Genomic DNA, 13,828 nt, shown 5'->3' on the forward strand with positions numbered 1-13,828 from the left:
TTATTCATAATGAAGCAACTGATCATCAAGTTAAAGGTATCACTACATTCATCTGAGCTAATCCTACATGGCATAGTGCCTGGTTTAACAAGTCGTACTGAATGTAATTATACATTTGCACTGTTCATGCTCTACAGGCTATCAGCATTACAGAAACGGATTACTTACAGTATAGGACGAGACTGGAAATCCTCCTGATTCATTCTCTCCGATTGACGTATTTTCAAGATTTCTGTGTAGCTGAGGTTCTGAAGTCTACTCTTGAACTGGTCCAGAGAACTTGGTTTGTTTGTGAGTGCTCTCATGATTTGTTCTTTTACAACTTGCATAACCTATTAGAAACAAATAATTGACAAATGATAAGTACCAGGTGGTTGTCCTCAGTCAAACACATGTGGTTTACTGTATGAATTCGATTACATCGAGCATGTCGACCAGATTTTTAAAAGCGGTCCCTTCAGTTTCTCAGTTTAGCATTATTTTGTTCGAGTGTCAATTCTAGATTTAAAACCACATGATTAGGAAACAATGTACATTCCGGATTTGGAGACCAAACACCTAGCAGATGGTGACTATGCAGTGGGTGATCTCAAACAAGAAAGGATTGTTTCAGATTAGAAAAATGTATCAGATTTTCCAGAAACAACACAACTCCATGGGCTGTATCTATATATGGAAATGCTAGTTTAATTACCACTGGCCAGTTCCACTAGATGCCCCCAATGCACAATTCAACCACAATATTTAAATAGTGTTGGCATCTATCCAGTAAAAAGAAAATAGATATCTGACGGAAACCTGTCAATGTCATCATAAAAAAATTGGAAAAGTAGACCAGGAAAGCTCAGTCGAAGATCACAAATGATCATGAAGGCACTGTCATTGATGCTGTATACTTAAAGGGGTATTCCCATCTTCAGTTTTAATACTTACCTTCGTCCAGCACGACGTCCACTTCCTGGATTCGGCTGGGCTTGAGTGACATCTTCTCCCGTCCAGGCCGCGCTTGCGCAGAAGACTGAAGTTTTTCTCCCGGCTGGGCCGCGCAATGTCCTGAACGCGCACGCACGCCGCGCATGCGCCATGGTGACTTATTCCTGGCCTGCATAGTACAAAGCCGGCGTACGCGTTCGCGGCTCTGTACTATACTGGCCAGGAAGAAGTCATCATGGCGCATGCGCGGCGGCGTTCAGGACATTGCGCGGCCTGGCCGGGAGAGAATCTTCAGTCTTCTGCGCAAGCGCGGCCTGGCTGCATTCGACAGGAGAGGTGGCCGTAACCAGGGGAGACGAAAGACAACATCAGGTAAGAGGGGACTTATTTTCTCAAAAAGGGTGGGAATTGGTTAATAAAATGTATTTAGAAAAATTATCACTGTCAAATCATTAACAGATTTAACAGTGATCATTAAGATGGGAATACCCCTTTACCCCATGATGTTAGTGAACAAAGCTTTAACTATTTTAAAGGTTGAATTTAAAAACTCTGTCCGCTCTACAGAAATCATCATTCCAAATCTTCGGTCTACCAATGGAATAGTTTAAAAGAGAACCTGTCACTAAAAAATTTAATACAATCTGAAAGTACCATGTTACAGAGCAGGAGAAGCTGAGCCGATTGAAATATACATTTTACATTTACATCTGCAGCCCTGTGAGGTGCTATCGGTACAGGAGGGAGGTGTTATCAGTGACTGACAGCTATCTCGCTATGTACACTTATACACACACTGATAACTCCTCCCTCCTGTACCGATGGGGTTCACAGAAGGTAGAAAAAGCATAGATATTAATGTAGAAATTACAGTATCAATAAATATTTTCCCCCAAAACTATATATCAATCTGCTCGGCTTCTCCTGCTCTATAACATGGTGCTGTCAGATTGCTCTGCATTTTTTGGTAACAGGTCCTCGTTAAATGTCATTTAACAATTGTGACACGCAAAGTTCTACTACATACCGCATGTAGTCACCACTGGTTTACCTTATGGTGCCTACTGATACTATACCAATATAACTAGTAATCAGTGGATGCTGGTTAAAGGTAATAAACACCTAATGTCATTAACAATGTTTTCTTGATGCCCATTTAGGTGGAACTATTGATAAAAAAAAAAAACATTAAAGAAGAAGAGAAAACATTTCTCCCTTCTTTGTCAACTGAAGTCCGCCCAGCATTTACAGTGGTCATACTAGAGCCATGTGCAGGAGGATGTAAAGCTGCACACAAAGTCCTTGATAGCTCAGTACTTTTGGACTGCAAAGACTCATTGTACAGCTGTGTGATGCTTTATCGGGAACAATACTTCTTAGTATAGAACGGCCTTTGTAACTGGAGATATATGAGCTAAAGTAGTGGGCAATGGGGATAGCCATTTGTCTGGACTTGATGAACTTGATCATAGTGGGCCATCAATATACAATAAGCTCTGGTGCCAGAACCATACCGCTCCATCCAATGTGTAGTAGACAGAGCTGATTACTTCACCTTGCTTCCCCTGCGCCATTGCTACTGGCTCTGAACTCTAAGATGCTGGGCAGAGATGCAGCTGAGCAATGGTGCCCCAAATGGAGCGGCCGTGCTTAAGGTGCACTGAAAAGCATTTCTCATGATTAGCGGGCCGGAGTTGTACAATAAGGATATGTAAACAGATTTTGGAGATGACAGATTAATAAATATTAATTTATTCCTAATGTTAAATATGTATGCGTCATTTCATCTTTATCTACTCTAATAGTATTATATCCATGTCTGCTTTATATAATGGGGGAGAATTACTTATCAAAATACACCATAATTCTGGTGCACGTGTCTTGTACCACATTAAAGTGAATCTGTCACCACCTGTAACCATTCCATCAAACTGCCAAAAATAATGAATTGTGTGTAGACACTGATTACAAATATCTGTTGGTTTAGTAAAACTTGCATTCCTCAGCTATTTGTTTGAGAAGGTTCTGAGTTGTACATGTAAGCACACTTTTTCAGCACTATGCCCCACGCTGGCTGAGATGGTGTATACCAGTACTTTCTATCTGCATATGCACATTATTAGGAGGAAGCATCAGGACTTCCTCTTAGAAGGTGGGTTTCACAAAGGTGATTACATCTTCAGAATAAGGCCTCCTGCACACGACCGTATGGCTTTTTCAGTGTTTTGCGGTCCGTTTTTCACGGATCCGTTGTTCCGTTTTTTGTTTCCGTTGTATTTCCGTTTCTGTTCCGTTTTTCCGTATGTCATATACAGTATACAGTAATTACATAGATAAAATTGGGCTGGGCATAACATTTTCAATAGATGGTTCCGCAAAAAACGGAACGGAAACAGAAGACATACGGATGCATTTCCGTATGTGTTCCGTTTTTTTTGAGGACCCATTGACTTGAATGGAGCCACGGAACGTGATTTGCTGGGCAATAATAGGACATGTTCTATGTTTAAACGGAACGGGAAAACGGAAATGGAATGCACACGGAGTACATTCTGTTTTTTTTTTTGCGGAACCATTGAAATGAATTGTTCCGTATACGGACCGTATACGGAATGCAAAAAACGGCCAGTAAACGGGGAAAAAAAAATGTCATGTGCAGGAGGCCTAAGGATTCTGCCAGCTATACAACACTGATATTAGCTGGGGACGTCAAAATGTGGTGACAGACTGTCTTTAGTGTCTCGTATGATAAGAAGGTATGACCAATCAGGAATGGGTGCAGTACCTATTTCTGGAATGCCTTCCAGAAAGAGGTACTGCTAAATATCTGTGCCTAACAGCTAGAAACGGTTTGCAAGAAGGTGTAAGGCAATGGCTAATCTCCTAAGACCTATTTGACTAAAACATCAGAATTCAAATTATACATACTGGGAAAGGAAATCCTGAGAATTTTATGTATGCATTTCTACATTTCTTTCTTTAAAGGGAATCTGTCATCCCCAAAAGCAGTTTCAAAGTAAGTAGACTGCCATGTAGGGAGGTGTCTCAAAACATAACCAAACCTTTCTCATGAAAATCTTTACAAGGGTCTAGAATCTGTCAGATTGCTAGCGAGCATTCATAGGAACACTCATTAGCAATTATCTGGTGGTGTAAAGGGGCCGAAAAGACCCGATTAACCCAATTCGGGTTATAGACCATTTGTGTGGACACAAAAATCGTTGTTTGCCAGCAGCAGATCGTGCTGTGTAAACAAGTCTGTATGGTGAAGAGTGATGGCATTAGCGATTGCTCCTACCCATAGTGTGGAGGACATTGTTGCATGTAAATGCAGCGGTTTCCTCTGTTGAGGAGCAGGTGATTGCCAGGAAGGAATGCTTCCTTCCCAACAATCGCCTGCTGTATTGTCCCGTCTAAAGGGACTTTTAATCCTGAGAAATGGTTTGTTTAATTTTTATGGAAGTATGGTTTTAGGTCAGCATGGGTATGGCCACTTCATTTCAGGCACCTGCCTTTCCCTGCATCATCGGTAACAGCTCTGAACTCGCAGGAACTGTCAATCAGCCAAGAGGGAGAGTCACTAGGGGGCGTTACTGGTGCACCAACAACATTATTTTCATAAAATAAAAAAAAGCATTTCTCAGGATAAGAGGAACAGATTTTAGATACATTTGGTTATAACCTACCCTATGTGGCGTTATGCTTAATGTAAAACCAATTTTGGAGGTGACAGACTCACTTTAAGAACAATACATAATAACAAAAGATAACATCCACTGTGAAAATTATTCTAAGATTGCTTTTAGCAATCCAGGTGCATAACCCATCCAATGTTTCACATGTAGTACATGAAAATTCAGGTTAATAGAGAACCTACCCAGGATGTGCCTCTAAACCGTATAGTATACTTACTGATATGACATACAGATCTCTAATGATCTTCTTTGTAGACTATCTGCAAGTGAGCTCTGGGTGCAATGACTTTTATAATCATGCAATTTGATAATGTGATATTAAAACTAAAACTTTAAAATATATTTTTTATCCAACCAACATGTCATATTCTGTTATTGGTTACTTAATGCTCTCCGAATTCCAACAATTTTTGAGAAAAAACCATTTGGGATGTATTCCTAAGGTAGACAACAATCTCATCCGACATACACTACTCCCAAAAAGTTATCGATATTTGGCTTGTGGGTGAAACCTAACCTTTACAGGTGAACTTAAAGGGAACCTGTTACCGGGATTTTGGGTATAGAGCTGAGGACATGGGTTGCTCGATGGCCGCTAGCACATCCGCAATACCCAGTCCCCATAGCTCTGTGTGCTTTTATTGTGTAAAAAAACTGATTTGATACATATGCAAATTAACCTGAGATGAGTCAGAGCTTGAAAATATGACTTTTCTCTGGTCACACAAGTAAGATATGACTCTTTTATGTTAATTTGCATATGTATCAAATAGTTTTTTTTACACAATAAAAGCACACAGAGCTTTGCGTACTGGGTATTGCGGATGTGCTAGCGGCCATCAAGCAACCCATGTCCTCAGCTCTATACCCAAAATCCCGGTGACAGGTTCCCTTTAATGTGAACTTCTCTAAACTTGTGAATCCAAATCTCCAACTGTTCAATGTTTCAGTACTTTTTGCACAACTTGCTGTTCTCTAACAAAGAGATTAATTGCAAAATTCACAACAGGTGTTTGATCCATAAAACAATAAATTTCTTGGTTCAATTAGAATTGGTATTTAAACAGTCCTCCTCATCATGCTGTTCACATTTTGACATCATGAGACCAAGATGACACCTAACAACTGATCAACAGGCAGGATGTTCTCAGACAGAAGTGGCTGCTGAGCTTAGAGTGTCACAGAGTGTCATCAGCAGGTTGCAACAGAGATACAGAGAGACTAGAATAGTCATAGAAAGGAATAAAAGTGGATGTCCTTTGGCCACATCCCACACTGATGACCGCTTCATTGTGAACAATGCCCTGCAGAACTGGATGATGAATGCCACACAACTCCAGGCACATTTAAGGGAGGTGAAAGGCACCCAGGTGTCACACTGACCATTCAAAACCGTTTACATCAGTGTACTCTGCGTGCTAGATGACCTGCAAGGGTTCCTGACAATACCACCAGACACAGACGTCATTGCCTTGCACATGGGCCAGGGAGCATCTACGTTGGACGAGGGACCAGTGGCCCTCAGTGCTGTTCACTAATGAAAGTCAATTCACGCTGAGCAGAAATTATGGCCACCAACAATGTTGGAGATGTCAAGGAGAGCGCTATGCATCAGCCACTGTTGTCACAAGACGATTATTTGGTGGTGGTGGTGTTATAGTGTGGCCAGGTGTGTCTAGTCAATATAGAACTACCCTACACTTTATGAATGGTACAGTGACAAGCCCATACTACTTGAAAAACATCAATAATCCAGTCATTGTGCCTCTGCATGAACAACACAGGCCTAATTTCAACTTCATGGGCGACAATGCACCAGCTCATCAAGGTTGCATCATTAGGGAACGGCTGCTGGAGACTGGGGTACCTCAAATGGAGTGGCCTGCACTTTCTCTAGACCTGAATACCATTGAAAACCTATGGGATCAGCTGAGTTGCCATGTAGAGGCTCGTAACTCTGTATCCCAGAACCTCAAAGACCTGAGGGCCGCCCTTCAAGAAGCGTGGGATGCCATGCCTCAGCAGACAATAAGTCGACTTGTGCACATTATGAGATGTTATTGTCAAGCTGTAATTGATGCTCAAGGCCACATGACAAGTTATTGAGACATTGACATTTTTTGTTGGGGTTATACCCACCACTGTTGTTGGCTTTTGTTTCAATAAGTTGTTTGAGATGAGGAAATCACCATTGCATGCTACTACTTAAATGCCCTACTTTCATGATATAATATCACTGTAGCATGAACTTTTTACATTTTCCATAAATTTCACCTGAAACCCAAATATCCCTAACTTTGATTAGTGTAGAGTGTAACTCGATCATTTAAACCCAGCCACAATAATGAGTCATACGTATTCGTATAGTTTTATTTTGCAGCACTGTATAGCCCTGGGGTGAGATAAGCCAGTGCAAAAGTGACTGTACTACACAAAGCCCTCTTCCTGTGCAGAGAGATTTTCTGTGACAATCTATATAAACTTTCTTATTGGTTAATTGAATCCATGGTTAGCTAGCATTTAATTATTTCTCTGATTTCTGACAAAGCCCCAGGCAAAATATAGCGTCCGCGTAAAGTCAGTGGACTGTGTTAAGAAAACCCAATTTAGAATTGAACATGACAGCCTTGTTCAGTGAAGGGAAGTTTATTTGTGAGTCATAATAGGTATGTTGTTAATTTTTGTTTCACTAGACAAAAAATAAGGCACACATAAGACAAATTGGAACCTGAAATTCTGAATTCTTGACTTAAAGGGTTTCTACCACTTCGTTTTCACATAATTAGCTTTCCGCTAGTGTCTGCTCTACCAAACAATCCTAATATAATAGCTTATTGTGCAGCCGTTTCGCAAAAAAACTAACTTATATTGATATGCTAATGAGCCTCTAGGTGCTATGGGGGCGTCATTAGCACCTAGAGGCTCGGTCTACCTTCACAAAATGCCGCCGCCCAGCGCGTCCCTCCAGCCCGCCCATCTCCTCCGGAATGCGATCCTTCCTGTGAGCCAGCGGACGAATTCTCGCGCATGCGCCGTGCGTGTCTGTCTTCGACGCATGCGCAGTTAATGTCTGACCGCTCCCTGCACAGACATCTCCACTGCGCCTGTTCCTCGGAGCACTATGACGTCATCGGCACAGGCGCAGTGGAGATGTCTGAGCAGGGAGCGGTCAGACATTCACTGCGCATGCGCCGAAGACAGACGCGCACGTCGCATGCGCGAGAATTCGTCCGCTGGCTCACAGGGAGGATCGCATTCCGGAGGAGATGGGCGGGCTGTAGGGATGCGCTGGGCAACGGCATTTTGTGAAGGTAGACCGAGCCTCTAGGTGCTAATGACGCCCCCATAGCACCTAGAGGCTCATTAGCATATCAATATAAGTTAGTTTTTTAGCGAAACGGCTGCACAATAAGCTATTATATTAGGATGGTTTGGTAGAGCAGACACTAGCGGATCGCTAGTGTCTGAAAGCTAATTATGTGAAAACGAAGTGGTAGAAACCCTTTAATATACTAAAAATGTGTTATTTCCCCTATATATCGGACAAAATATTTTCTTTATATCTTATATAGATAGATGGACCTAGAGTGTTATGATGCATATGTTCATGATGTGGTTCCCCATTATTAAGAGGGTTCAAAAGCCTGAGTTCCTTCTCAACTAACCCTAGGGGGAGTGCTCAGTGTGTGTCCTCTCCCAAGATGTCTGTAGTTAAGTAGAACAGAGTTCAGTGCTTTAGGTGTTGTGGAAACAGATTGTCACACTTCGGTGTGGGAGGGAAACACCACACCAAGCATAGAAGGGAAGGGGAAAACAGGGAATCAGATGGACAGCTCCTAGAGAAAACCCTAAACAAAATCCTGACTGACTACCAGTATGAACAGACCCCAAAGGTAGGTGAGTTCATACGCAGGAATACCTAGAGTCCTATCTAGCTCTATAGGTACTAATGGCAGGGACGAGACTATCCGTTCTTCCAAAAGGAAGGACGAACAGGAGTCTACTTCGGGCCTAATATAAACAATAGGGAAATGCAACACACAGAACCCAAATAAAATACAAAAGGGAAAGGAAAGACTTAACTTCAAAGAGGCTATGGAAGCACCAGGAACTCAGCCGAGATCCAACCCCAAACAATCCACAGGCACAGAAGCTATAAGCCGCACAGCATAGTGGGAGAAGCAACTATAACTAAGGAAGGTTAAATGACCACATAAGCAACACCTGGAGGCAAGGGGTGTGGCCATTACCAGACACAACACAGACACCTATTGATCCACAAGGAAAACCTGTCAGATCAAACCACGTGTTGTCAGTCTCACAGATCTCCTGCCACTCGCTGTTGCCGGGACGCAACCTGCACTGTATTCCTTAGAGTGCAGTGAATTTCGTTTTGGAGTATATTATATACACACACAGTATATTAATGTCACATGCCTCAAAAAGTTAAACAGCTCTACCAAGTGCCATGTGTTGCCTATTTTTAAACTGTAACTGTCACTCAGGATTATTTACAATATTGTTTAGGGACAGGGATGTTAAGCATTTTTGCAACATGCTTTATTACGGAAAGGTACTTATATATACTAGAAAACACAATGTAAAGAGTCTCCTTAGCAATGCTGCAACTTAATGTTGCTAAGCAGTTTGTCTTCAGCGTCGTACTGACCACTGAAGATGACTGTAGAACATACAAATGCAGGCTCCCCAGCCCGTCTCTTATCTCACTACCTCAGTTCCTGCCTCCCTATATGTGCTCCTTGCCTATGTCACTTGCAGTCAGAGCTGACCGCTGGCATCTCTGTGAATTTCTCTCTTCCCTGTGCTTCTTTGTTAGTTACTGAGTGCAGGAAAGAGGAATGGGCCGAGAGGCTTAGCTTAGTGCTGACAGGAATTGTACTACATTTCTAAATATGTACTGCCAGTCCTGTTCTGCTCTCTCCTCAGTAACTAACATGGAAGAGGGAGGCAGCGCTTACTGATGACAATAAGTGTACTATGTTGATGTATACCTACTGTGGGTTAAGTGCTGACAATCTAGTTCTTTTTTCTCTTCCCTTTTAGTTACACCTCGTTTTCTAGTAAAAAATTATAATTTTCCCTAATAAAGTATATCATAAAAATGCTTAAAGGATAACTGTCATATTTTTCATGTATTTCGTATAGGTATTGAATTACCTAGTAATTGCAGCATGTTCTTTCCTCCCCCAGGCATTTCAGTGGTGCGGCTAAAACAGCGTTGCCAGGTGTCCTCTGTCTCCTATCTTCTATAAACAGAAGACAAAGGACGTAGTAGTGGGCAGTCCCGGACACTGCGTGCGCGCTCCCGTCGGACCGGCATAGTGCAGATATTCGTGATAAAAATTTGCAAATAACTACTCAGGAGGAAGAGGGCGTGTTTAAGTCTGGAAGAAGCCGATTGGCTGGAGTGAGGCTGCGCGTTCCCGAGATGAGCCGAATGAATTCTGGGTAGTTATGGAGGGAGGTCTTAGCCTCAGGGTAAGAGCATCGGCAGCCGTCTTGAGAAGATAGTTAGAAAGAAGTCTTGTGAGGAGCGGTTGCTATGGACAGAATCTTATTAAACAAGTGGTATGTGAACACAATAATTAGTGATTATGGATTATCACCACAGCAGCAACAACATATATAAAAATTTAATTTTGAGTGAAAATATGACAGTTATCCTTTAACATCCATGTACCATATTAAAAATAAACTGAAATCACAGTCACACTTTAAGTATGCTAGTTCGTACATTTTGCTACTGTAAAACTAAGCAATGAATAAATTAAAATATGCCAATCTGTGACATAGAAACTCTTGGTTATATAAACAGATGGTGTGAAACATAATCATACGATTAATAATGCATCTATGTTTTAATACCTACTTAAAATACATTCCCCAAATGTTCCTAGTTACAGTTTTAGCATCTAGACTTTTTCAGGAAAGAGGATACGTACAGACCAATATTAAATAAAACCGTGAATGAAAAATATTACCAGATTGGTAGTTGAAGCTACAAGTGGCTGTATTCTACAGGTGAAAGTCAAAAAATTTGAATATCATGCAAAGTTCATTTATTTCAGTAATGCAACTTAAAAGGTGAAACTAACATATGAGAGACTCATTACATGCAAAGCGAGATATTTCAAGCCTTTATTTGTTATAATTTGGATGATTACGGCTTACAGCTTATGAAACCCCAAAGTCACAATTTTGAGGTACCCTTTGCTCAGGGGATATGGATTAATTAGCTGACTACAGTGTGACACTTTGAGCCTAGAATATTCAACCTTTTCACAAAATTCAAATTCTAAGCTGCATTAATGCAATTCTTTTTAATTTGCATTACTGAAATAAATGGACTTTTGCACAATATTCAAATTTTTCGAGTTTCACCTGTATACGTCACGTTCCTGTGAAGTTTTTGCCCACTTGTTAGCCACTACATTTCTAGGAAAATGATGGGTTTGCACAGTGTGAAATAACAGTAAATACCTCAAGGGACTTGGTAAACCATTTAAAGTTCAGACCTACAACTTGTGTTAGGGCTTCTTATGCATTAATGTGACCCATAATCTGTACAATTCCATTGAAAAACAAGCTGGAATAATGAAGTGGGAGGAAATAAAAACAACAAAACTAAAATAATGTAGCTGCATAAGTGTGAACACCCTCTTATAAGTGGGGATGTTTTGTGTTAAGAATTAGCCAATCACATTTAATAAACAGCAGTCAGTACACAGCTGTCATCATTTATCCCTTAGGCTACCAGCACCGTACATGTACGGCGCTGGTGCGATGTGTAAACATGACGCCCGCTGGCACGTGCAGCGGACGTCATGGCTGGCAGATCTCTGCTGTTTCATACAGCAGAGACCTGCGGCTAATTACCGTGACCGGCAATAATGCCGATAACGGTAATTAAATGCTTTAGATGCCGTGATCTCACTTGATCATGGCATCTAAAGCATTTAAATGCGCAAAAACCCGGAAGCTCGCCCTTCCGTACTTGCTACCTATGCCCGGATTAGACACACGGGGCATAGGTAGCAAGTACGGAAGCGCAAGCTTCTGGGTTTTTGCTCATTTAAATGCTCGCGCTTCCGTACTTGCTACCTATGCCCCGTGTGTCTAATCCGGGCATAGGTAGTTGCATTGAATACTGGTAGGTTTACTGAGTAAGCTAACAGTATTCAAACTGCAATTCTTATTTTAGCCACCAGATTCAGGCCAGGATAAAAAATGAGCAAAAGTGAGCAAAATAAGCTAATAATAAATACCTGATAAACAAAAAAATAAATATTATAATAATAATAATAATAATAATAATGTAATAAGCTCATATATGAGGCAAATAATCATCACAAAAAAAAAAAAATGTTAAAAAAATGTATCACCCCGACCGAAAATGCCCATACTAAAATTCCAATACGGCAAATGGTGTAACGGAAAAAAAGGGTCAAAATAGCAGATTTGCAATTTTTTCATTGCTTCTCTTACCACAAAATTTTTATAAAATGTGATCAAAAAGTCACGCATACTCCAAAATGGTATCAATTAAAAGTACAGATTGTTCCGCAAAAAATTAGCCCCTAAACAGCTCAGTAGACATAAGTATAAAAAGTTATGGGGGTCAGAATATGGTGATATAAAAAAATAAAAATAAAAATTCTCAAAGTTAAAATTAATTTTTACACTATTTAGACATAAAGAACCTATACATTATGGAGTACCATTGTAATCGTACTGACTCAGAATGAAGGGCATGGGTCAGTTTTGCCGTAAACAAAATGCCGTAGGAACAAAACCCGTAAAACGGTGGAGGGATTGCGTTTTTTTGCAAATTCCACCCCATTCTCACAATTTTTTATGCCACAATTAATGGTGGCATTAGAAAGTACAACTTTCCCCACAAAAAATAAGCCCTCATACAGCCAGAAAAATAAAAAAGTTATGGCTCACGGAAAATAGGGAAGAAAAATAAGGACGCAAAAACGAAAAAACCTCCGGTATCCCTTAAAGTGATTCTGATTAACCCCATTTAAAGTTCAGCTGTTCTAGTGGGATTTTCTTGACATTTTCTTAGTTGCATTTTACATAAAAAGCCATGGTCCATAAACAGTTTACAATACATCAAAGGGTTGAAAGGTATCAGTCAGAAGAAGGGTACAAAAAAATTCCAAGACATTAGATATAACATGGAACACAGTAAAGATGGTCATCAGAAAGTGGATAAAATTGCATGACAACGACATTACCAAGAACTGGATGTCCCTCAAAAATTTATAAAATACAATAAAAAATTGGTCTGGGAGGTTGCCAATAGAACTACAGCAACATTACAATAGGTGAAATAATTTATGGCTATTTCTGGTTTTGTACTGCATGACAACAATATCCCATTTTCTTCATATATCTGGGCTGTGGGGTAAGGTGGCAAGACAGAAGCCTTTTCTTTAAATGAGTGCGGGACAATAGCACCGCGGGTGCCCCGACGTGCACAGCATCATTGTAATCTATGATACTGTGTGCTCCCGTGCGCACGATCAATGGTGCTCCGGGACATATGGCCCACTCACGGACCGTATATCTCGGAGGGCATACGGTCATGTGCAAGTGCCCTTATACGCTGTGAGTCCGCAGTATGCAACTCGTCTGAAAGCGGCCTATGGATAACTTTAAATTCCCTTGGAACTGGACAAGGAGCCTTACAAACCTGCTGATTTCTTAAACTCAATATTCTGCAGTGTATTGCCTTAGGTTACACCAAAGTAGTGATGGTAGTACATTTGCACTATAGTCTGTTAGCTCATTTATAGTGTACTGCTCACTTGCCTTGTTTTGCCACTATGATTTTTATTTATTATTAAAGGGACTGTGCCATGAAAAAGATTCTACATTTTCAAACCAGCACCTGCATCTGAATACTTTTGTAATTGCATGTCATAAAATATTTAGCAATAGAAGGTATCCTGCTGTTTGTTCTTTTCATTATTTCTCTGTCTACCTGACAGGTGGTCGCACTGCCACCAGCCATATATGTTGCTAGAGGCTGTGCAGTTACAGGGAGAGAACTACAACAGAAACGGCCCACCTACTGTGCTGCCAGCCTGAAATCTAGCAGAACAATCGGACCAGTGAATGGGGAGATCTCTGGATCCATGTGAGGTACAGGGCTGGTTCTAGCTTTGTTA

The 13,828-nt window shown here is 40.9% G+C and overlaps 1 protein-coding gene across 3 annotated transcripts in view; it reads right to left on the reverse strand.

The window, feature by feature from the left end:
• The window catches only part of ELMO1 (engulfment and cell motility 1), a 548,072-nt gene that overhangs the window by 114,517 nt on the left and 419,727 nt on the right, over positions 1–13,828 (reverse strand). For all 3 annotated transcript variants that reach the window (XM_040433269.1, XM_040433270.1, XM_040433271.1), the window contains one exon: positions 169–332. In XM_040433269.1, the coding sequence (XP_040289203.1) occupies positions 169–332 (164 nt within the window). The remainder of the gene's footprint in view (positions 1–168; positions 333–13,828) is intronic.

Source organism: Bufo bufo, chromosome 5, assembly GCF_905171765.1.
Source record: "Bufo bufo chromosome 5, aBufBuf1.1, whole genome shotgun sequence".
Classification (NCBI taxonomy): domain Eukaryota; kingdom Metazoa; phylum Chordata; class Amphibia; order Anura; family Bufonidae; genus Bufo; species Bufo bufo.